Source organism: Triplophysa dalaica, chromosome 7 (genome assembly GCF_015846415.1).
Source record: "Triplophysa dalaica isolate WHDGS20190420 chromosome 7, ASM1584641v1, whole genome shotgun sequence".
Lineage (NCBI taxonomy): Eukaryota > Metazoa > Chordata > Actinopteri > Cypriniformes > Nemacheilidae > Triplophysa > Triplophysa dalaica.
Genome location: NC_079548.1, coordinates 19083763 through 19107677, shown reverse-complemented (window position 1 = coordinate 19107677; position 23915 = coordinate 19083763). Strand labels below are relative to the sequence as shown.

Here is a 23915-nt window from a genome sequence, read left to right as displayed (position 1 = left end):
ATTATTATATTTTGTCTTGCCGAACTGTGCACAATAGTTATATTATTGCACCCTCTGGCGTACGAAAGGGAAAATTTGCACGCTCATTTTTTTTGTGACGTAATCCTTCAACGATACAAAATACCGTGATATCGATCAAGATTTTTAACTGCATTTATTAATCTCAATTTACAATAATGTATCTATATAGGCCCTCTGAGTGTCTTAGTTATATAATAACAATGTTGAAAACAAATGTTTTTAATATGTATTTATATTTAATACTATAAATACATTTCCAATGTCTACTACACATCTGTTTCCATTTGCTGTTATTCTCTGTGCAATTGTTTACATTTACCAAATATACATATTTTCGTATGTATATGTAAACTTTTAATGCGAGAGTCAAAATTTCGTTGTACAAGCGTATAATGACAATAAAAAGCCATTTAAAGTATTTTAAATCAACATTGAAATAATCTCAGAAAAATAAACCCATGCTGTTTAAGCATTAAAATCCCAGCAAGTTTCTTCCTACATTTGTTTATTTTTTTAAAAAAGAATGAGGAAAACAAACAAACAACTTTCAACGTGAGCTCTGTACATAAAGGTACGTGACAGAAGATACATAAGCTGTGAACAGATATTACAAAGGTATTCAAATACACTTAAATAAAACAAATACAAAAGTGTATGAAATTAATTATTAAACTGGTTATAAGAAGTCATGTGTACAAAGTGGGTTAGCAAAAAATCAAATTTAACAATGATTTTCCATTTGAAATGTTAAAATCCACTTAAGTGTTAAAATACTTCAGAATTCTTTAGTCTTTGCACTAAAACTTTGGAGATGATACATATATTATTTTCATTTTGAAAAACATCTTACATTCATCATAGACAATTCTAAACCATTTCCTCCACATTCTGGACTCTTAAACCAACCTACTGAGAATAAAGAAGTGAAATCAAATGTTATTCTGCACTCAGTGAACACGTACCAAACTATGTGCATTTCAGTCAGCCCAGCTCTGTTCACACGCTTAACAACATATGATCTCATTAACCAAATCAAAACTTCTTTTATTTACGTACCATCCTATCACCTTCTCTTATGTATCATTGCAATAGCAATCACATTGACAAACAAGAATTAGTTCTCATATATTTTTGTACACTCGTCTACAGTATAATTGTCTTTGGAGAGACCTTGTTCACTTAAGGTCCAATGCAAGTCATTGTCTACATTACTATGGTAACTGCAGAAGTCTTTAAACATCACAATGGCAAAACCATGCTGTCCTCTATCTATGGTAGCACACCCTCTAAAGACTACACCAATTCTACAATACTGCATCAGCTATAAAGGAATCAATGGCTAAAACACTGTCTTTTAGAGTAATAACTATAAAATCTATACATAGTCAGACACTTTGAACAGAAAAAACAAGGCCAGCATTTCAATATAAACATTATTTGAAGCAAGTGGATTTCTGACAATGTGTTTTAGTAAAAATGCTAAAACATTAAAAAGAGACAACTGGACAAACTTGATGTATTATTACACACAGATAATCAAGTGTATTAAAATGTATGATTTAAAAACAGCTGGTGTCAGAACATTCATACCTCCTGTTGAGACGGATTGGCAAATAATTGTTTTATTAATTTGAGACAATTAATTGTCTAAAATTATTTTTATTTTATTGTGAACTGTAAAAATTAGGAAAGGACACTTGAGTAAGATACGTGGTTTTAGTTGTTTAAGCAACACTTTTACAATTGCAATAATTTACGGTGTGACACTGGATGATTTCAATGTTAAATATTGCTGGATAGTTTAAAGCAAACATATATCATTCCATTGTGTAATGTAACACTCAATGTCTAATCTCAAGAAATAAATTGATGATAGTATAAATGATATTGCTGTTACACGCTTGTTGATATAAATCAAATCTTGTCTATTTAAACAAGACATTTTCTGCAACCATAATATTAAAAGATACAAAAGAAAACAGAAAACACACAAAAAAAACCAACGGTGTCAAGTGCTTATTTTCTGAAAGCTCTTCAGATTCTTGTTTTGAGTGCACGTCTCTTTATGAACGTCACTCAATTTTACATGGAAAAAATAAACGTGGTCTACATACTGTACACATAGACACACACACAAAAATCACACACAGTGACAGTGGAATGGATGAGGAAATATGCTGGAAGAGGAGACACATGACATCTATTTAATGAAGGCTTCACTTCAATTCTGAAGAGGGGGGAGAAGATCCCAAAATCGGCGACTTTGGCGACACCTATTGGAAATTAAAAATATATGAAGCTAGTTTTAACACAAACATAAGCTATCAAGACAATATCAGGAAATATTGTGTGCAATTTTGTGTTGATGTGTTAATACTTCAAGAGTACTTACAGGGGAAGGTGGCTTAGCAAAATTTAGGTGTGCATAGAGAAGCACAGCGATGTCATTCTGACTGGCCTCCAGTGCAATAGACAGAGCTGTGCTGCCATCCTGTGGAACAGCAAAAAAAAAAAAAACTTATGGCATACTCAATATACCACACCTTACAGAAAACATTCAGAATTTAACTCCAATCATAAGTAGGATTTTAAACAGAACTAACCATAAACATGAAAAAAACATAAATACACGATTTAACTGTAAAATCTTTTATTTTGTAAAATGTAGTTATATGTTAAAAAGCAAGTTTAATACCACCAAAGCAATAAATTCTTCTATACAGCTTTACAAAATGTCCTTAATATTATCTATTCATATTTGGCATATAAGTGTATGCATTTAATGAAAGAGGACATGTTAACATTATTTATAATCTGTTTTATATCTTGCATTTTCATTGTATTTTAATTCTACTTAGATTTCAAATTAATTATGAAATTCAAATCGGATGTTATTCACAGAGCTTAATTTAACTATTTATGATGACCTCTTATTTCCAAAATGCAATAATAAAATTGCAATAAATTAAAATGAATATAAAATAATAAGAAAAGAAGAAGAGAAAAGAAGAAAAGAAATAAGAAATCAAAATTTGATAGTAGATCGAAAAAAGGATATAATCACATTATCAGTCAGCGTGGCATCACAGCCTGGCATGGACAGCAGCTGGCGTACAATGTCCACATGCCCGTGCTCACAGGCACACATGAGTGCTGTAGATCCATCATCGTCTCGCAGGTTCACCTGGGCTCCACAGGACAGCAGAGCTTTCACCATGTCACCTCTGCCGTGACTGACCGCCAGCATCAGCGCTGTTTGTCCTGCCTATTACACATGCATGATCACAGATGAATCGAAAAACTCAACTGCAAAATGCTTTTGTTCACAACGCAGTACACAGATTGAGCACGAGGGGGCGTACCTGGCTGGCTTTGGCATTGACGTCTCCAGTGCAGAGCAGCTGTAGGACGGTTTGAAGGTCACTGTCGGAATTGAAGGCAGCCAGCGCTGTCAACATGATAGCTGTGTAACCCGCTTTGTTCTGCTTGTCAGCATTACAGAGACCTGTGTGACAGGGACACAGCTGATAAATAAAAGATACAGATATAGCACTACTGTCACATGCTAAATAAAAGATCAGGGTTATTTTTGTCACACAAATGTAGGAACTTCTTCTTTTCGCATCATTCAAATTCTTATACAACAAACATAAAAGATTAATTTGAAGTATGAATTTATGAACAACATCAATAATATGAATTAACGGGGAAAGAGGAGAGTGGTTGATTAATAGAGAACACACTACATGTATACAGATAAAATGTATAAACTGAATGCACTGTAAGCTCCTTTCTAAAAAAAAAGCGTCCGCTAAATGTATAAACATAAACGTACGAGATAGTAATGAAAGGGAGAAAATGGGACTGGAATAAAGCAGGCTAGATTCAGCAGTCCATCACCACACAACACACCTACAGTACAAAAATAGTGTTTTAGCTATGAGCACTGCTCAGGGAAGAGAGGGACACTAACCAGTATCCAGCAGCAGTTTAACTACAGGGAAGTTGGAGTGCGAGACTGTGTAGTGCAGAGCTGTGTTTCCATTGCCGTCTGCCATGTTAATGACAAACTGCAGTAGCTGTGGGGAAATGGAGGCGAAGGTGTCCATGTACGCCTTGACCACTGCAGTGTCAGCAGCTTTATGACAGGACACTCGGAGCCACTCCTGCAACACGGTGGTGTACGCTGTCCTCTGTTACACACACACACACAAATGTATTTTTAGTACTGCGTGTGGAAAAAACAGACATTCACGTTTAGTTACTAGAAAGTCATCAATATAGTTAATGAACCTAATATATTTAAATCTGTATCTTTCTGGTTGAAAGCAAACCCCCCCCCAAAAAATGTGTGCAAGAACATACAAATATTTACATAACAGTAAACTTTAAATAATGATTTACTATAATTTGAGCTGTCAGGTACAGTCACAGACAACAGATATTAACACATGTGCAATGTGAAACATTGGTTTCATCTGCCATTACCTATCTTCTTTTTCTTTTTTTAAATAATCTTGCCTGCAAAATTTGTATTTTAAATGTATATAATAATTTGTATTTATCTGTGTTATTTTATTCTGTGTCGTGTTACTTGCATGCATAATGGGTGTTAGAGTAACACAATTTCAATCCTCTATATGTATGTAATGTATTGACAATAAAGCAGACTTTGGCTAACATGAAGCACTGCTTTTACTATGAATAGGGGGGATTCAACGCTCAATATAAATTAATGAAGCTTAAGAAACGAAAGTTGTGGTATGGTTGATGTCAGATTTAATGTTGGTCAAAACTGTTGTTTTATTGTGCTTTTAGCCAGTTATTTAGAGATATCTGTTCTCCCGCAGTCAAGTAGATGGGACTTCAGGACTTGAATGGCTGAAACGACTGCACATATGGCAAGCAAATGTGGCAGCTTTCCTGAAGGGACTTTGATACAATTTTGTGGAAAATGTCAGTTTGACGTTATCGCCTGGACAACAGATATAAATTGAAGATAAAGTTACCTGCAATTTTACGTTTTAAACAGAGGTGGTGATAGCCAGACAGTTACAGATTGCAGCTTTAAAGGGACAGTTCACCCCAAAATGAAAATTATGACTCAACCTCAAGTTGTTCCAAACCTGTATAAATTAATATATAAATAAACACAAAATAAAATATAATAATAAATAATATAAATAATCACAAAGAAAGATATTTGGAATGTCAGCACTTACATTTCTAGGGCACCATTGACTACCATTAAAATATTTTACCTAAATTCTTCAAATCATTTATTTTGTGTTCAACAGAAAAAAAAACTACTTCTACTATAGTAATAAATGATGTCCCAGAAATCTAAGTTGCTAACATTCTTCTAAATATCTTCCTGTGTGTTCAACAAAACAAAGAAATTTATGCATGTTTGGAAAAATTTGAGGGTGAGTAAATGATGACAGAATTTTCATTTTCGGGTGAACTATCTCTTCAAAGATGTGAATTCTCTGTAACAGGAATTTTGAATTCTTTTGCATAAACTTTAAAACCCTTCCAAACTCAATGCCAGTCTGCTGGAGCGGGTCTCACAGCTTTCCCAGCATTACTTGAGGTATTTTGAGTCGCATTGAATGACATCACGATGACAGAATATTTATTTTTGGGTGAACTATTCTATTCTGGTATCCTCAGTTTAAATGCTTTAGTTTTAATTTCTCTGAAACCTAAAGTATTGTAAGAGGCGTTACATTTCCGTCACACGGTTGCAGTATTTGACCAATCACTACGAACTGGTTAACTGGCCAATCATAGCACACCTCATTTTTCAGAGCGATGAGCGTTGTAAAAAATCTACTATTTTCAGAGAGCCGGAGTAAAGAGGAGATATGCACTCTATGTGGAAGATACAGTATTTTACGAACCTTAAATTGTGTAAACACATCACATTACATTTAAAAAAAACAATAATATTTTATTTAGCCGTGTCATATGACTCCTTTAAACAATTCATGAGGATTTTTTGATTAAAATAATTTCAAACTTCACCTTGAAGTAACCTGGTAAATCAAAATATTAATTTGAATAAATCATTAAAGTAATATAATTATTTAAAGATCAAATATATTATTAAACGTCAGAACTATGCAGTACTATGCAATCTATCATTTATAAATGTAAGAATGTTTCATAACTGATGAACATACCGCTTCTTGATGGCTAAATGCATTTGGTTGACTGAGCGCTTTCTGCAAGGTATGAAGAGCCACCTTTAGACTGTCGCTCAATTCAGGCCTGACAAAAACAACAATGCGTATCCATCAACATTTACAGCCAGCCTACATCAAACAAAATATCACTCGTATTAGCTTGTGTGATTTGTTTGTGTTTGAACTTACTTGCTCACTGGGAAAGTGCTGGAGGATATGGCTATGTCCTGTTTGGCTGAGGCATCAGTGGATTGTGACAGTGTAGCTCCGTGCTGGCCAGTGAGGTCAGTGGTTTTTGATTGGCTTACATCTTGTTGAGGTTTGGCACCGGTGGATTGTGATTGATTGGTAACCTCTTGCTGGGCGGGACTTTGCTGAACTACACATTCAGTGGCTTTAGATTGAACAACAGCTTGTTTGGCTACATCACTGGCGGCTGGTAACTGCATGGAGTTCTGTTGAACTGAAGTGGCAGTGGATTGAACAGCCATGGCAATAACTGATGTTTGGCTTCCGCAGTGCTCTGTGTTCACATCTGCTGCTGGTGATTGGGTAACCTGTTGCTGTGTAGTTGTATCCGTGGCATGTGATTGGCTGGTGCTTTTCTGTGGTGCAGTATAATTGGCTGGTGTCTGGGCAGTGCTGTGCTGTGGTGTTAAAGCACCTGGTGTCTCAGAGACAACGCAGGAGGTCGCCTGCGGCTGGTGTGATGCAGATTCAGGTAGTTTCTCTGTAGCCTCGTGGTATTCGCTAGCATCGCTCTCCTCTTCTGAACTTTCCGAACTGCTCTCTTCAGAGGATGTTGACTCGTACCTGCAGGCAACATTATTTACTAGATCATTAAAGTCTCCATGTGATAAAAAAATCAAGCTTTTGGTTGGTTAAACTGTATGTCTGTGTGGTCTATGTGTGGGATTTACCCTCCATTGACTCCTATGAACTGCAGGTTCTTTTTGGTGTGTGGTGAGCCAGGTTCCCCATCTGCTTTTCTCTTCATGATTGACCTCAAGGCAGACTGTGGGGAGGCTAACCAACACGAATCACAAAAAGAGTCAGTGTCATCGATTGGAAATGAATGTTCGTAGACAGCGTATTCACTATTATCCTAAAAGCTTAAAAGTAAACAAGGAAAACCTGGTTGGGTTGCATCTATTTGAATGGCTTCTTCTGCTGGTTTCTGGTTAGTCTCTCCCTCTTTCAGCCGTTGGCAGACAGGAGGCACTTGGCTGCATTTCGTCTCCATAGCAGTTGCCTGGTTGGTCACTGGCACTGATTTAGAAACCTCACTCCTCAAGACCTCTCGCACCTGCTTGGAGCTTATTGGGATGGGAAACTCGCGTGGAGTTTCTAAGTGTGAAAAGTTAACAGTTCAATTAGTTTTAAAGGTGGAAGTTGATAGTCGCGTTTATTAATATTAAAATAATTAAAACTCTCACGCTTGTGCCTATGAAATTCTTACAGTCAGTGGAACATAAGCAGAAGAAAATTCAGATGCAATTTTATACAATGAAAACCAATGTTGAATGATGCTGTCAAACAAAAAAAGCTAAAAGCATCTCAAAAGTTGGAGGCCTATATCTTAATATTGGGGCGTTGAGACTGCCACACATGTGAAAACCGATCAACAGATCTCTAAGTCTGTTGTTAACACAAAACTATAAATTCAGAAATTTTTGTGGTGCAAAATCATGTGGACTACTTTTACTACTTTGATCATTAATTTCATGTCCTCTTTTATGTCCGTTTTCATTTGACTTGAATACATTAGCATGGAAAAGTGCCCTTGTTCCAAACCGCTTTTTTCAATGAAAGTCATATAGTCAAGTAAGGTGAGTAAATGTTTACAGATATATATATTTATCTTTATCATTTTATTGATATTTTTTAATAATTATATTCCTTAGGAATTTTGTAAATGTGTCAACATATTCACATTTGAAGAATTCATTTGCGAAACCAGACAACTCTGTTTTTAACAATAGTCAAAAATCATGTTTTTTATTGTGTATTTCAAGTAATTACAATGATTGACAGTTGTTTTAATCAAGTATTAATTACTCAGACAATTTAGATATAAAACGTGATAACTTTAGAATAAAAACATGATTTTTCAAAATAAAAAAGCAGAGGATTCTGTTTCTGCAAATGAACTCTTAATTTACATGCTCAAAATGACAAACTCTTAAATAAAGACTTTAGGATTTCATACACACCTTCTGCTGGTATGGATTCTACATGTCTTCGACGAGGACCCTCCAGCGGCTGAGCAGGAGAACTACAGCCCTGGGCTCTCAGCAGTGTCCCCACACCCACTACTGTGGGCTGTTCTAGCGTGTACACCTGAATCCCAACGGTCCTCTGTTGATGCGGCTGCTGGGTAAAACTGACAACCGTGTGTAGGCCTGCACCAGCCTCACCATGCTGCTCCTGCCAGCCTAGACTGGTGGCTTTCACCGCATTGTCAACCTGTGGATGAAGAGCCTGCTTGTCTTTCTGAGCCGCTTCCACTTGCTTCTGAGCACCCTGTAGTTCCTGTACAGTTTTCCTTAACTGAACTTCTAACAGCTCCACCTTTGTCTTCAAGGCTTCAGTTTCAGGGAGCAAGCCCAAGTCCTCCTCTCGTACCTCCACACCTACATGACGACAGCTTGCCTGCCCCACCTCTGGCCCCACACCTACTGTTCGCACCTCTTTTCTTGCCCCTGGACGTGCTCCACCTACAATTACGGTCTCCTCGATTTCACAGCCTGAGTCCTGTAGAGACCCCGGGGTGGTCGGTGAAAGACTCCCTGCTGCTTTGTTCGAGGCACCATTTGCCGCCGTGTCCTCCTCCGGTATGTCGATGTAGAGCTCTCCACGTGGACGACTCCGACCAAACCCCAGCGTGTGACCCAGGAACTTCTGGCTTTTGAGCTGTACGCTAAGTTGCCTTTTCTCTTCCTGAAGCACGGAGATCTTCACCTGCAGTACTGGAATGGTCTTCACCTGCTCCTCCAACTCCCGGATCTTCCGCAGGGCGACGGCCATCTGCTCCCGCACGTGCTGCAAATGTGCGGGCGTGGGTGAGACGGGTGTGGACAAGCCAGAGCTCATCGGAGTGTAGGAGCCACCCTGGGCACGATTGAAGCTGTGTGCACTGGACAGAGAGGTGTTGGAGCCGGCCACGCAGCTGTGCATGCTGCCCAAGTTAGAGGACTGACGGCCTTCCTTTTCCTCCTCCAGTTTACGGCGAGCGTCCAACAAAGTCTTCTCCACACGTGCTGTACTGAAGTTGGGCCGTTGCATGCTGTGGAAGCCTGGAGCGCAGTAGGAGTACGAGGAGTGACGGCTGTCCACGCTGGCATTGGAGCACAGCGACTCTGTGGAAGTCCACCAGGAGCCCGTGTAGCCGTAGCCACGCGGAAGTGAGCCATATCGCGGGCGGCGGTGCACTGGAACCTTCTTGATAGTGTTTCCCTTCTCAATATCATTGACGTATTTGAGAAAATCCAGGTCCAGACGATAGCCGTAGGGGGTCTCTACTGAGTACGGAGCCTCTTGATCCTTTCCATGCAAGGGGGGAGCCGGGGGGTTAATCTTCCCTGAGGACACAGGAAACAATTTAAACTGCAGGAAATCTTAGTCTAATCTCTGGATCAGACAAAAGAGAAAATAATTTCACTGAAGCCTTTATTTGCTAATTTATTTTTCAGGTTTCTCTAGATAAACATTTTAGTGGAGGTAATAGGATAAGGATAACATAATTTAAACAGAGTATGTAAACTTTACAATATGTATAGGAACAGTACCTGGAAAACTGGTGTCCATATGTAGCACCTGAGCCATGATTGTCTTTCAGCAGCCAATCTCTCCTAGAGAAGAGTGACACTGTAAGTAATTGTACAACCGAATAAGGGTTATCGCGTGCAGTTAATTTGCCTCACAGTTAAACAATTGCCAACTGTCTTATAAGGTTGCCGTACACAACACAACTTTTGTGTTGGTTGAAACCAAAAAAATAGGCTCAAGTAGAAATAAAGGCAGAGTTCATGCAAAAATGGGAATTCTTGCATCATTTATTCATGCTTTTGTCATTTCAAACTTGTATGATTTCCTTTCTTCTGCAAAACACAAAATAAGATATTTTGAAAATTGTTGGTAACCAAACAACACTGGCTCCCTTTGACTTGCATTGTATGGATACAAAACCATTTCTCAAAATATCTCCTTTTGTCTTTCACAGAAGAAAGATCCATACAGGGCTGGAACAACATGAGGTTGAATAAACGATGATAGAAATATCATTTTTGAGTATCTGTGTATAAGACCAACTAGCCCTTTGTTACGGCTTTCTTTGATGTTAAAGTCAAACCCACTTGCGCTGCTTTATTCTCTGCCAGAGTTTGCCTGTTTGGTTTCTGTTTGTTTCTGCTCTTCTTGTTTGAAGGAGAGAAAAAACAAGGGAACGTTCCCTGGCGGTCAACTGAGCTTCTAGTTACAGCCTTATTAGGAATCATCTGAACACGCACTCTGTGCTTCTCAGAACTGAGGTACAGACAAAGGCACTATCGCCCATTCCTTTTATCCCACAGTTTTTCAATGGTTTCCATTTACTTTTCTCTCCCTTATTTATGTGTCAGCTGATGATCTGGAGATAGCAGCTGACTGCACTTCCTTCTTCCGCTCTCTTGGTTGCCCATTTCAACTGATGCAAAGCATTCCAGCCCTAAATCAATTAAACGAAATGAAACCGATGCAATGAGTGTGTGGATGTTAGCAAAATCGTATTCCTCTCTCTCTTTATCATGTTGTTCTCTTTTTTATCCACAGTGCATCTCCGTTGGTGTGTCTCTTTGCCAAAGATTAACTTTCTAGGTCATAAATTAGTGAGGGCGGGGGGTGCTGTGTGCTTTAACAGTCTGTAGGCTGGCAGTGGACATGGGTTATCTCTGTTCCCAACATTCAAAGCATATTAGCAGACAGTAGAGTGAATTCATGCAACATTTGTGAAACTTTTTTTGAACGGTACAACATTGAGCTAAATAGGTTGAAATATCAGTAAAGGTCATTTTTTTGGTTAAACATTGTAGGTTTTCTATTGATCATGATATATACGTTAACACATATCCAGATATGCTTTGTTCTTAGGAAAAGTTTGCAGAAAAATGAAAATTCTGTCATGAATTACTCACTCTCTGGTTGTGCCAAATCTGTATAAATTTCTTTGTTTGGTTGAACATGATATTTGGACAAATGCTTGTAACCAAACAGTTCTTGAACCCATTGACTAAAGTAGAAAAAAATGACAATTATAGTCAAAAGTGTCCCAGAACTGTTTGAGTTCAACAACAGAACAAAAAAATATAAAATAATTTATTAATAATAATATTAACTTTGGTAGACAATTTTGGCCAAGAACTTTGGTTATAAGCATTTTTCCAAAAACATTTTATACAAATTTATTACACGGCGCTATGGAATACTTCATTCTGATTGGCCAGTTGCGAAATTGCGAGGGTTGTTATTCTCAGATAACAACTGCTTGAAAAAAATAACACCCAGCAATCCGGATGCTCCAAATCATTTTGACAGGTGCAGTTTAATATTACGCAAAAGAAATGTAAATGATCACACAAATGACATTATATTTACAAATGATTAAACCAAATTGATGGTCGGGACATTTGAACCTCATTTCTTACCTTAAAAACTTCCTCACGGAAGTTCTGCATTCAGTAAAATTGAGCTAATAAAATCATCCAAATTTACATTTCATGTCCAGTTTTTCTCATGTGGTAAGTAGCCGTGTAATAAGCGGCATAATCTACAAGCAGCCGGCTGTTATCGTGAAATAAGCCCCTCCAGTGTGAAACAAGACCCTCCCGTTTCGCGTCACAACCTGCTGCCTGTACATTATCTCTTACTTAGAACAACTCGAATGTGTTTAAATGTTTTTGGGGGGGGTGAACTGTCCCTTTTAGAGCATTTAGGCAAAATTGTAGCATTTTTGCAACCTGTCGCATGCAAATTGGATTTGGCATCACATCTGGCGGTGTGTTTTTGCACCCTTCCCTAATTTGCATAATTCCAGGGTGCTATAACAGCTCAGTCAGCATGTACAAGCGACCATCTCATCAGATGCATTCTTAGTGAATTCACCCCAGAGCTTTTTAGTTCAGCTTAAGCTAAAAAGATAGATCTCACAGAGAACTGCTTTTGTCATTTTAGCTCATAATCAGAACCCTCGCTGCCTCAAACCAAAACTTTCCCTGTCTAATCTCGTGACCCTCTGAGTCTGTTTATGTTCTTGCCTGTTTGAGGGAAAGTAGGGCATACGGAAACACTGACTAAACTAATGTGGTATTTTGTAGACCTAAATTTGACAAAATGAAATCTTTTGCCGTCTGGGTGCGCCTTGCTCGCATTCCCTCTCTTTTTCTCTCCAATATGAAATGCACAAATAATGCCATACAAAGCCAAAACAAATAATATTCTGTCTAAAATTAGTTAAAAACACTAAAATGTCTGTTGAGTTCCCTTAAGGAAATGTTTGTGTGTTTGTGCGTGTGTGTGTGTATATTCGTGTGAAAAGCGTCAGTGCTGTGGAGGGTGTTGACAGGGGGACACTTGGATGAGCCATAATTAGAAAAACACTAAGTGTAAAGGGCACACACCAACAACACCTCCACTGTCTCATAAAGACACTCCTTCGCTTCAAATCCATGCTGCTCTATTCTTTTCAATGGTGTTGCTTGCTAAGATGAACCTCTGATATCAGTGTCAAACATTTGTGTATTATCATCACTGTGTACAAAGCTGCTTAAAGTGATAGTTCACCCCAAAATAAAAGTTCTGTCATTTACTCACCTCTTGACATTTCAAACCTGTTTGACTTCTTTCTCCTTTAGAACACGAAAGAAGATATTTTGAAAAATGTTGTTTTTACTGGACCACATTCACTTGCGTTGGTTTTGTGTCCATACAATAGAAGTGAATGGGGTCCAGAGCTGTTTAGTTACCAACTTTCTTTAAAATATCTTTTTTGTGTTCTGCGGAAGCAAGAAAGCAAACAGGTTTGAAATCTCAAGAGGGTGTAAATGATGACAGAATATACATTTTTGGGCGAACTATAACTTTAAAGTACAAACATGAATGACGCTTCAAATGTCAATGTTTTCTTGAGGAGTGGTGTGCCATCCTGATGTATGATTTATGCCTGGAAGCAGATAAAATGGAAAAAAATTACATTGAAGGAGGAACCCAAGACAAATTTAGACGACAGAATATCGTCTAGACACTGGGTGGACACTTTGGAATAAGCCAGTTAGCAACACCCAAACATCCGCAAAGCAACAAAAAACCATCCAGAAGTTTTTTAGAAACCACATAGCAACAAGTTACAAAATACTCAAAACATTAACATTGTGATGGGGACCCTTGACGAAAATAGTTTAAAGAAACAATGTGTACATTTCAATGCTAAAGGTTGCAAAACAATAATTAAGGGAGGTGTGTCTTCACTTCTACTGCTGATGGAAATCAGTCTTACAGGACTCTGGATAATGTGGACATGATGCCACTGACTAGTGTCCGTCTTTCAATGAGGAGGGACATTACCTTGGTTAAAATTGTTAATTCTCTAGATTTTTGGTAACTGTTGGAATAATGTACACAACAAAATATATAACACTCTACTAGTGTTTTTTGGATAACGCCGCAGTACTTCCGAAACCTCTTATCTCCACACTCCGTAAAAATAGGGCACAATATACTGTATTCATTTTTCAGGAATTTTCCGTATTCATTTTTACAGTTTTTTTACCTGTATTTTACATTTTGCACTGCATTAAATTGCTTTTTCGCATTAACAGAAATGTACGGAAAATGTACTGGTAATTAAATTTTCTGCCAGTATTGTATCCGTATTTTTTTGCTTAATTCTTTTTCACAGTGCAAATTTGCTGTTTTTCAGGAAATGGAATAAACACAGTACATTTTAAAGGAGTCAAGAGACACGGCTAAAAACCAATATTATGGTTTGTTTAGGATGTTATGCAATGTGTATAGACGATTTAAGGTTTAAAAACGCTGTATTTTCCACATACCGTGCATGTTTGTATCTTTGCCCCACCTCTCTGAAACGCACGGATTTTCAACAAAGTTCATCGTGATTGTTGGAATACTGCAACCGTGTGACAGAAATGTAACACTTCTTACCATATTTGGAACATCAGGGCAATACTGACAGGTCGCCCACCTTATTGCGTATACATTTGGGCAGTCTTAGTCAAATCATATCACGCAATTGATGTAGATTTCTGGGGGTGTGGTTACACGAGGTGTCTCAGGCAGGTCTGGGTGAGCATTCGCTATTAGATAGAATGCATCTTTTGTTCCGACACTTGAATTTTTGCAATTTGACGTGTCTAATACATGCATGAGCAACTTATAGCACACCAAAGACACAGAAAAACATGTATTCGTGCCATATGACCTCTTTAAATGACTTAATACTGTGTTGTCAAAGTTGCCAATCACTTTTTAATTATTTTCTTCGTTTGTATATTTGCAAATCACATGCAAACAAAAGGAGCAACTGAAACTAATGATTTATGACAAAAAAAATCACCAAATATAGAGAGACAAGGTTTCAGAGGGAGAGCAGCCATTTTTTAATGCAAAATCACACATATAGGTAGCTACGCTGGAATTTTGTTTCAATGTTTTGCCTCATGCTCCAGAACAATCCTTATCCTGGAGCCCACCATATCCACCCTCTCCTGCTGAAGAACAGAGCTGCACTGGCCACTGCTGCATAAAGGCATGTGTTCATGTATGGTGGTGACCTTCCACCCTCTTTGTCTGCTCATAAACAGTGTTCCATTGAGTTGACAGTGAACAGAACACAGTGTGCCCTCCTCCCCATCAGCCCTCTGCCATTTCTCATTGGCACGCCTGAAGAGCTTTCCAGTACAGCCAGTCTCTACCCTAACCATCTGGAAGGAATGCGTTGCCCTAAACTTATGCCCCTCTCTCAGTACCTCTCTCCAAACGTCCCTCGCTTTACATTCCAAAGCAAAGGAAGTTAACATCTCCTGCCTCCAGGGTCTCCCCCACCCAACACCAAAATTATTAAGATTAGCAATCAAGGGTAAAAGAGGATGTAGAGAATCTTACACCCCTACAACTTTGGTAAGCTTGTTGGCTTGTATAAATCTGCACGATTTTCAGAGAAGGCCTCATTATAACTTGAAAAATACAAAACAATCCTGTAACTCTGTGTCATATTATGAAAACCTGTCAAGAAGAACGTCTGATCATTAGTTTGCGTGGGTCTGATAAACCTCGAGGGCTGGTCAGTTTTGATTTGCGGCGATGTTCAAAGGTCACTTTATCAGCGTGTGAAATTCAAGGTCCATGGCGAACAAGCCGACTCATTTTTCTTGGCTGTTTCATGGAATTCGAGGTCCTTATCTACAAACTAGAAATAAATTGACTCCTTAAACGGATTCTGTCATTTGTATCTTGTCTAAAGATAGCCCTTGATAGCTTCAAATAAGTAACTCACTTTGCTGCAATGCTGGTCTCTCTTCCCCGACCTCCTCGCTCAGGTTCTCCTCCCTCCTCGAACGATTCCAGCGTCTTAACGGTGCCACCAAAATCCTAACGGGAAAAATGACGATATGTTTACACATCGGCTCACATCATGAGTAACTTTGGCAGATTCTTTGCATGATTTTGGCCACACCCATCATTTTCGATGGTTGGGTTGAACACAAGAGGACCCATTCCTCATGACTGCTGCTCAAAAAAAAAAGAGAGACCAACTCGTCCTGGCTCTCATCATTGCTTACCACTACAACACGCCCCTCGTCTCCCCCAACCACAACAACATGTTTCTTGGCAAATCCCCTTGGCCTGGGAAAGCTCTGCACTTTGAGCAATGCGTTCTGAGTCACCCGCCTAAACCTAGAGAACCAGACACGCCCCTGCTGGTCACCAGGAATATATGACACCCAAAACCATTACAGACCTCCTCTGCACCTCAAAGAATTCCTCAAAACCAGAACTCACTTGAACCAACTGTGTGCTTGGTTGGTTCGGTTTATTTCCATGGCTGGAAAATGACCCTCAAAAATACACTCTTGGATATCAAAGATTTCTATTTCTACGTTTAAGCCCCCCATCTGAAGTGTCAAGTGTATGTTCTTTTATAGTGCATTTCTGTAGTCCTGGCGAATATGTTTTTATTGAGTAACAACGTCATAGTGGGAACATTAGGTTACATTGTTCTAACACTTTTGTCATGCCAATATCTAGAGGCAGAAAGAAACAGAGCTTTATACAGGAGTGACAGCCAAATCACAAAGAGCCATTCATTCAGACCTAAACTCCACAGCTGGTTTTAATATAGGGCTGGAAGTAATGGATAGAAGAGAGAGAGAGAGAGAGAGAGAGAGAGAGGGAGAGAGACAGAGAGATTGCCTTTAAAACACACGTAATGGTTCTCGCTCGCCCACTGCTGAGAGTTCGATTCTTTCTGGAAAACAAAAACGGGGACTGGCCTTACCGTAATCTCTTACGTTTTTATGGACATGCTCACCACGGGTTTAGGACCAGGAATGGCAGACAGATGTGATGTCTCATTTCTTTTGACAACATTACATTGTCTTTCGAAAAAAAAGTCAGATTTAAGACCATGCAAATGCTCCCTTCCCACCCCACATGAACCCATATCAAACAATTGCTCAACAAAAGTTCACAAGCGAATGAGAGATGGATAACTACATTAGGGTCGTAAGGGGTGCAATGAGTCATGAAAAACAGCTGTAGGTACGGTGTATGACTTCAGAATTTAGAAAGAGTTACAGGAAGCCAACAATTCCCCAAAGACCCAGAAATGAGTCGGACACTTCCTCCCAGCCAGGGCCAAAGACAGAAAAAAACGGGGAGGTATTATTGAGAGAAAAAAGAGAGCGAGACAAAGAAAGTAAGTATTAAAATAGAGAGAAAAACAAGCTAGAAAGAGGGAAGGAAGAGGGAGACAAAGGGATGTGGGTCTGCAAAAGGAAGGCCACCAAAAGAAGCAAAGGGTGATTTTTAAATGCAAATGTCCAGAGCGAAAAATACTTTCACAGCGAAATCTCCAGACTGCTTTCGGTAGAAAGAAAGTCCCAGAGTGAGTCATAGCGAATACCATTGGCTTTAGGTTTTGCGCTCTTTGCTGACCATATGCAAAATAAAGCACAAACAGATGAGGTTTCAGAAAGCTGTGTATAGAATATGCAGTGATCAGAGTCTCTAAACAGATTTAAGAGAGTTGCCCGTGAAGATTGTGATTTTTTCCATGCATTCCTCTGAGCACTCAAGAAAGCCAACAGACAAAGAGGGAACTGTGCCGCGTCTTTGAAGTAAGGAAGTCAAATAATTCAACAACCCTCAGTCCCGACAGTTAAAATAAAGCATGCAGGCCTAATGTATCTCTACATATTGTGTGTCTATGCAGATCCCATTCAACACATGTAGAAATAAGTACATGACATATGGTGAAGGACATGCCACTGTAGGATAGACGCAACTCTGTTGGGAATATCTCCATTGGTGGTCCAAAGCTGTTAAAGTGATGACAGATCGTGTCGATATCCAATCACAGACGGACGAGTGATGTACACGACAAATGGCAAGAACGCCATGACCTGATCTGGCCCACCTGAGTTACAGTAGATCTTATGTAACAGATCTTCATTCAGACTTGCTGTGTTTCAGCCTTTGACCAGGTGGAAACCGTCCGTCCTGCCACCAAAGACAGCACGCCCAGCACATATGGTGCTGTTTTTTACATTAGGGAGTGGTTTGGAGAAACATACTGCATCTCTAGAAACACCATGAGCTGAAGCCAAAGCTCAAGGCCCTGGGATGGGCCTCTCCCCACTCGCGTTACGGCCGGAGCGGGAGAAGAACAAACACACGGCGCGACGCCATTGGTCATTGTGCCGACCTTCGAGAGGAAATGGCCCGCAGGGTGGAGTTAGGCAACAGGAATCACCACAGACATCCAAATTTACCCCTCCGAAAAAGATTTCAAGGCAAATTCCTGTGAAAGGAGGGATTGAGGGGGATCATCAGAGGGGTGGAAATATAAAAGCATAGGAGAAAGAGACGCGTTGTAAGCGTAGCGTCACGCAACGGCGATTAGGTCACGAGTGTTCAAGGGGTGCCAATGCATCACCGCGGTCGGAGCAGCTGTGGAGGGGGATAGTCAGACTTGGTAATGTAAACAAAGGGAAAAGAAAGCAGATTTCATGACTAGACCGGGGCAGGGGAACATTTATAGGTTCCAGGTTATTCAAGTGGAAAGCAAAACTTTTGCAGAGTAACTATCATAATAAGCTCCAAAGTTGTCAAACAGTAAAAAAATGAAGACGATCACTATGAAAAGATCATTCTTGACAAAACAAGCATGCATACAGTAATGGCCTTCTGATGAGCATGAAACATCAGGAACTTTATTTATTTCAAGGCAGCAATGGTCAAACTAACTGTTGATGGTGACTCTTTGTATCCTTGATCATTGTTGGCATTTTGTACAATGAATTGCACATTAGTGACATCCTGAACTGAACCAGCGACAGTCAGCGTTACACATCTATCAAACAGAATAATGCTCACTGCATTGGATAAGGTGAACAAGACATCCCATAAAATTGCTGAGAGTGTTTTTTAGCTTCGTACAAGTCCACATTTAAGAACATTTGTTTGGATGCCGTTTCATATCAAATAATGGAGATCTCATAATTCATCTGGTAAGTGATAACTTGGCTTCAGTTGTTACTTCAATAATTCCTTATGGAGAAATAAAGACTCAACACAGTTGTTACAACTGGACAACTTGGACATGGATGAATTTGATGAAAATCTTTAAGTTCAAACTAAGTTTAAAAGATCAGAGTACTGTCTTTTTCTCACTAGGCTATTTAAATAAACAAGCAGAAGACTCTCCATTTGGTCTCCCTTTAATCTCATTGATGTCAAGGAGAAACAATTGAGATCTTGAGAATGTCAGTCGCAAGTTAAACGCAGGAGAAGGTCAACAACGACAACAAATTAAACACGTTTGATTCTGGTAGCCATGTGGCTTAATTTCATTGGTCTTACAAACAACATTAGACGCCCAGCGTGTGTCCCGTCGCACAAACGGGGTTTACAGCCGCGCATTCCTGCGCGAGAAATTCCACGGCTTCACCCCGCGCGCCAAACGACACGCATTCCACCGCCGCGCGCTCCTGTTGCGCGCAGAACTATATCATATAACCGCTTTACAAGCTGTTTATACTAACTGTTAGTTATATGCAATGATGGAAGTAACCAGATCAAAACAGTCGCATTTATATTTCGTCTGAATGCAAAGTTCTCAATTAAATCGACTAAAGAAAAACGCATATCGCCTAAAAGTAAACTATATAAACACAACGTAATTAATGGTTTGCAAAAACAAGAAGACTCTGAGCTAAATATTTATCTTTCCCTCCCTTTTCATAAAAATGCATATTTGGGGAGATAATATCTAACAAGATAATTAAAATCACAGTTGCACAGTGTAAGAAAACAACCAAGCGCACGTGGTACAAGTTAACAGTTTCTGGGCACAGCCAAATGAAGGAAGGACGAAGGATTAATTCAAAGTCACTGCTGCAAAGTGAACATCTGGAAGTCATGAAGAACTCGAGCAGTCCCACCCTCTCCCCAGAGTCACGGGGCTTTTATTTAATGAAGAATTTACCCCTAACCGCCATTAGCACTCATTTAACCGTCCGTATGATCATTTTTATTATAACAGATCAAATACAATAATTGGTTTTATTACCTGGTTTGGCTATTTGGGAAAAAGCGAGAGCAGAAAGCAGAATAACCCAACTTTACATAATATAAGGATGTTTTGTCAATATCAAGCTATCATATTAAATATCAACCAAATACTACACGTGTTTATCTGAACTACTATAACACACGTCACACTCATAAAAGCATTGTGCGCGCTTCCCACGAAAAGATGCCAAACAAATGCCATATGGCAATAATAGCGAAGGTAAACTGAGAATGATCTTCAAATGAATGCAAGTTTACCTCCCGTAACAATTAACACAAATGCAAAAGCTGAAATAAATCCGGTTTAAATGGTAAATCCGCACCGCGGTCCCGTTACTTTGAAACTGAAGGTAAAACCAAGCAGGACAAAGACTGAAGCATCACGGCATTGGAAGCAAATGGAAAAGCGATAATATATCTTCAACTTCAAAATTTCTCATGAAATAAGTAATTAAATAAAAAAAGCACAATAATACGCAGAAACATGGATATAATCTTACCTACTCCCTTCCAGTCCCCTCAGTGGATAAGGCCAGCGCTCTCACTGACAGCGAGACAAAAACACCGCAGCCAAATCATGAGCTGAACCCCCTCCTCCCTCAGCTCTTAAAGAGCCAGATTCATGCCGTTTATTCCCCACAATCCTCAATAAATATTTGCTATTTCTATTTCCACATTTAATATCGCCCAATCTAGGGGACATCATAATTATTATTGTATATATATATATATATATATATATTGTATTTGTAACTGCCCCCATTCACTTGCATCAGTGATATAAATGCATCTCATATTTAATAATGTATTAAATCACGAAATAATAAAATTAAACATGTATGCATGCACCGATAAGTGATTTCCGTTTAAAATGCGTCGGTGTACAGCAATATGTGATTTGACAATAAGGTTACGATCAGGTTTTTATTATTCTGCTAGGCGGCATGACGTCATTACGCCCTTACGTCGTGTGTACCGCTGCCACACAGAATAAAGCGCATCTTCCATTCGACATAGTCTAAAGGTCCGAGGCTTTAACATCATACGTCTGTTTCAAATAAAGATCACAAGTGTCCATAATTTAAAACCAATTTAAAAGTAGGCATACTTAGATCATCTTTGGCTACATCATCAGCTCGAGGGTCTTACAATGTTAGCATGGCTCTCTGCTGAACAAATGGAAAATAGTGGTAACAGTTTACAATACGATTTGTATTTGATAACATCAGTAAATGCATTTACTAAAAACGAATAATATTGTATTGCAGTTTGTATCATCTTTTTTATGTAATTAATGTTATACAGTTGATGTTAATTCAGTTTACTGTTAACAATTACAACTTTTGCTCAAATCTTTAAATGCTGTAATGTATTGCTCATTGTTAAAGTTAGCTAATGCATTAACTACAGGAAAATACAACCTGATGCAAAACATTTCAATTGAATATAAAAAAAATAATAAGAATGAAATCTGCATTTTTACAATTTGCAAAACTACTCTGCTGCTATTGAAAACACACATTTAGGAAGAATTTCTTTTAATACAAAATGTAAATGTAGAAAAGAGACAAAAATACATGAATAAATAAAAACAATCTGGTTATTAAAAATACAGTATTTAGACCAGCAATTTGCACAGTATAGTGCCAAGACAGGCAGTAGAGTTCACAAAAAAATCATTAAAACAGTGCAAGAGAGATTAACACAGCAGTCCATCTACAGTAGACAGGTAAATACAAGTATTGCTCTTTTTAGACAGTAGCTACATTCAAAAAACAAATCTTCCTTATGTTCCTTTTCACAGGATGCTCAGATCCCTTTTCTTCTTCCAGATTCAATACTTGTGCATAACAGTAAATAGTATACACAACATTTCTGTACATTTAACGTAAAACATATTTGTGTCTGAAAGTCTGATTCTGTGCAGCAGTTGCAGACAAAATTCATAGCAGTCAGTGCAGAAAGTTAGTGTAATCTTCTGTTAGTGCGCTTTGGAAACTTTTCCACAGTTAATGACTATATTAATGCCTAATGCAGCATAAAGCCCAAAAGAATGATTCAGGGGTCTCTACAGTCATGAAAGAAATCCAGCATTTCGCTTAACCTCACAATACTTGAGCCAACAGCAGAATAAGTTTGAAAAACAGTCAGCACAAAGAAGGATGCTATTCTTCACAGATGAGTGGATTAAATGTGTCATATCAAACCGAGCCAGTCTGTGGGTCTTGCATGTCAGAGGTCAGCCTTCAAAAAGACAACGGTTTAATCCACCGAGTGCATAATAAATCATGGCAGCATTACAAGGATTTCTGCGACAACGCAATGTACACAAAAACGCCTGGACGAACCGTTGCCGTTTCTCCTCTTGCACTCACACAAACACACGAGATCGAGAAAGACAACACAAGCGAACAAGAGGAAGTACAGAGGAGTATCTGAATGGCCAGAATCTAAAATTACCTCCGATGTTGAGTAAGAACCTTCTTCCCTACTAATGACTAAGCTGCTTTGCCCATGAAGCTCATAATGACTGTGTTTATAGCAGATAACCTCTCAGAATAAACACACTCCAGCTCTTTTAACTGACCAGGAGGAGAGAAAGCTGGAGAGAATGGCTCATGAGGGCTTGTGCATGAGAGGAATGTGCAGTTTGTTAGTGTGTGGTTTGGGGGGTGACATGGTGAAGCGAGAGATCACGTCTGGCTTCACGTCCACCCGCGCTCAGCTCCGCCACACCTCAGCACTCCACCCGCCGAAAACTGGATCGGCTGAGAGAGTTCCTGCAAGGAAGAACAAGTGCTGATAAATCCACTCACAGTCGTGGCTTAGAGATTTATTTTTTATTACGTTATCAGGTGTAATATTTTGTTTTGGCCACAAACAGACAAAAATGGATCGACTTAAAAATCCCCAAGTGCCAATCTGGCTTCTATGCAACCTTATCGAAGTGCAGAAGATTTTTGTCTTATAATCTTATAAGTTTCAAACTTTGAGAGACCACAAACATGAGGACAAAAACATCCTAGATTGAATCGTTTTGCTCCTATAATGTGTGGAGCAGTATGATGTGACAAAGAAAGCACACTACATAACAACAGATTTTCAAACAGAGTCCTGATCGTGAACACAGGAAATCTCTCAAATTCTCTTGAGATTTCAGAACAAGTTTTATTATTATTTCATGGTATGTTATTATATAGGTGTTCAATACAGACAAATGTGTACATACTGTATAACCTTTTATGGTATATTATTTATCGTTGAGGAATTGCTCAAGCAGCAACGTCTAAATCATTTAAGGTGGCACAGCACTAGATATCATTTTATTGCAACTTTCAAATATTGTTGTATTTATGTTTCCACAGTTATTAAAAAAGAATATTAATACGGTTTTGTAAAAAATAGCTGCTGACATTATCACCTGAGAGAGTCTACTGGCTCCACTGGACCTATTTCTTCTGTTCTACCTTAAACCATCAGAACACTCAGACTTCTACCGCTACCATCACTTGCACATAGCCTGATTTTTTAATTGAAGTTATTCGTAATTTCGGTGATAGTGTTTGTCATGATTTGAAAGAAAATTGACAGAGTAAAGAAAAGGGTGTGACTACGGTTGTTGTGCTTCTGTCAGCTGGCTTTCTGATTGGGTACCGTTTCATTCCACGTGACAATCAACAGTGACAATTGTGGGTTTGTCCTCGGTGTTCCCGCATGCATCAGTATTTCTGATCAAAAATATTTAACATGTTGAGTTTAAGATTCCCAATTGGGACAGCTCCGATGTTCTTCCGATAAGGTTCATTCACTCTTAACACACAACAGAGGGAAATCTGATCAAATAATCTGTAGAGTCGTTTA

General features: G+C 38.8%; 2 protein-coding genes across 4 annotated transcripts in view; both read right to left on the bottom strand.

Annotated features, from left to right (window-relative positions):
- Positions 1-506: 506 nt before the first annotated feature.
- On the bottom strand, positions 507-20685 carry kank2 (KN motif and ankyrin repeat domains 2). 2 transcript variants are annotated; one of them, XM_056752965.1, is made up of 13 exons: positions 20555-20685; positions 15757-15851; positions 9998-10060; positions 8423-9790; positions 7344-7556; positions 7130-7235; positions 6399-7022; positions 6207-6294; positions 3995-4214; positions 3384-3526; positions 3086-3286; positions 2414-2512; positions 507-2294 (listed from the first exon to the last, which is right to left on the bottom strand). In XM_056752965.1, exons 3-13 carry the CDS (start codon positions 10032-10034, stop codon positions 2238-2240), a joined length of 3156 nt encoding a protein of 1051 aa, XP_056608943.1. In that variant the 5' UTR covers positions 10035-10060; positions 15757-15851; positions 20555-20685; the 3' UTR covers positions 507-2237. The 2 variants fall into 2 exon arrangements, with proteins under 2 accessions (XP_056608943.1, XP_056608944.1); XM_056752966.1 differs by lacking the exon at positions 20555-20685 and adding an exon at positions 16043-16118.
- Positions 20686-21328: 643 nt separating this feature from the next.
- Positions 21329-23915, bottom strand: part of LOC130425673 (dedicator of cytokinesis protein 6-like) — a 39827-nt gene continuing 37240 nt past the window's right edge. For both annotated transcript variants that reach the window (XM_056752005.1, XM_056752006.1), the window contains one exon: positions 21329-22834. In XM_056752005.1, the coding sequence (XP_056607983.1) occupies positions 22792-22834 (43 nt within the window). In that variant the 3' untranslated portion in view covers positions 21329-22791. The remainder of the gene's footprint in view (positions 22835-23915) is intronic.

Excerpts from the sequence above, each read along its gene's own strand:
- kank2 (XM_056752965.1), bottom strand. The coding sequence starts at position 10,034 with ATGGCTCAGGTGCTACATATGGACACCAGTTTTCCAG. Across the intron at positions 9,791-9,997 it reads TATGGACACCAGTTTTCCAG|GGAAGATTAACCCCCCGGCT; the intron begins GTACTGTTCCTA and ends CTGTGTCCTCAG. Across the intron at positions 2,513-3,085 it reads ATGCCACGCTGACTGATAAT|GATGGCAGCACAGCTCTGTC; the intron begins GTGATTATATCC and ends GCTGTTCCACAG.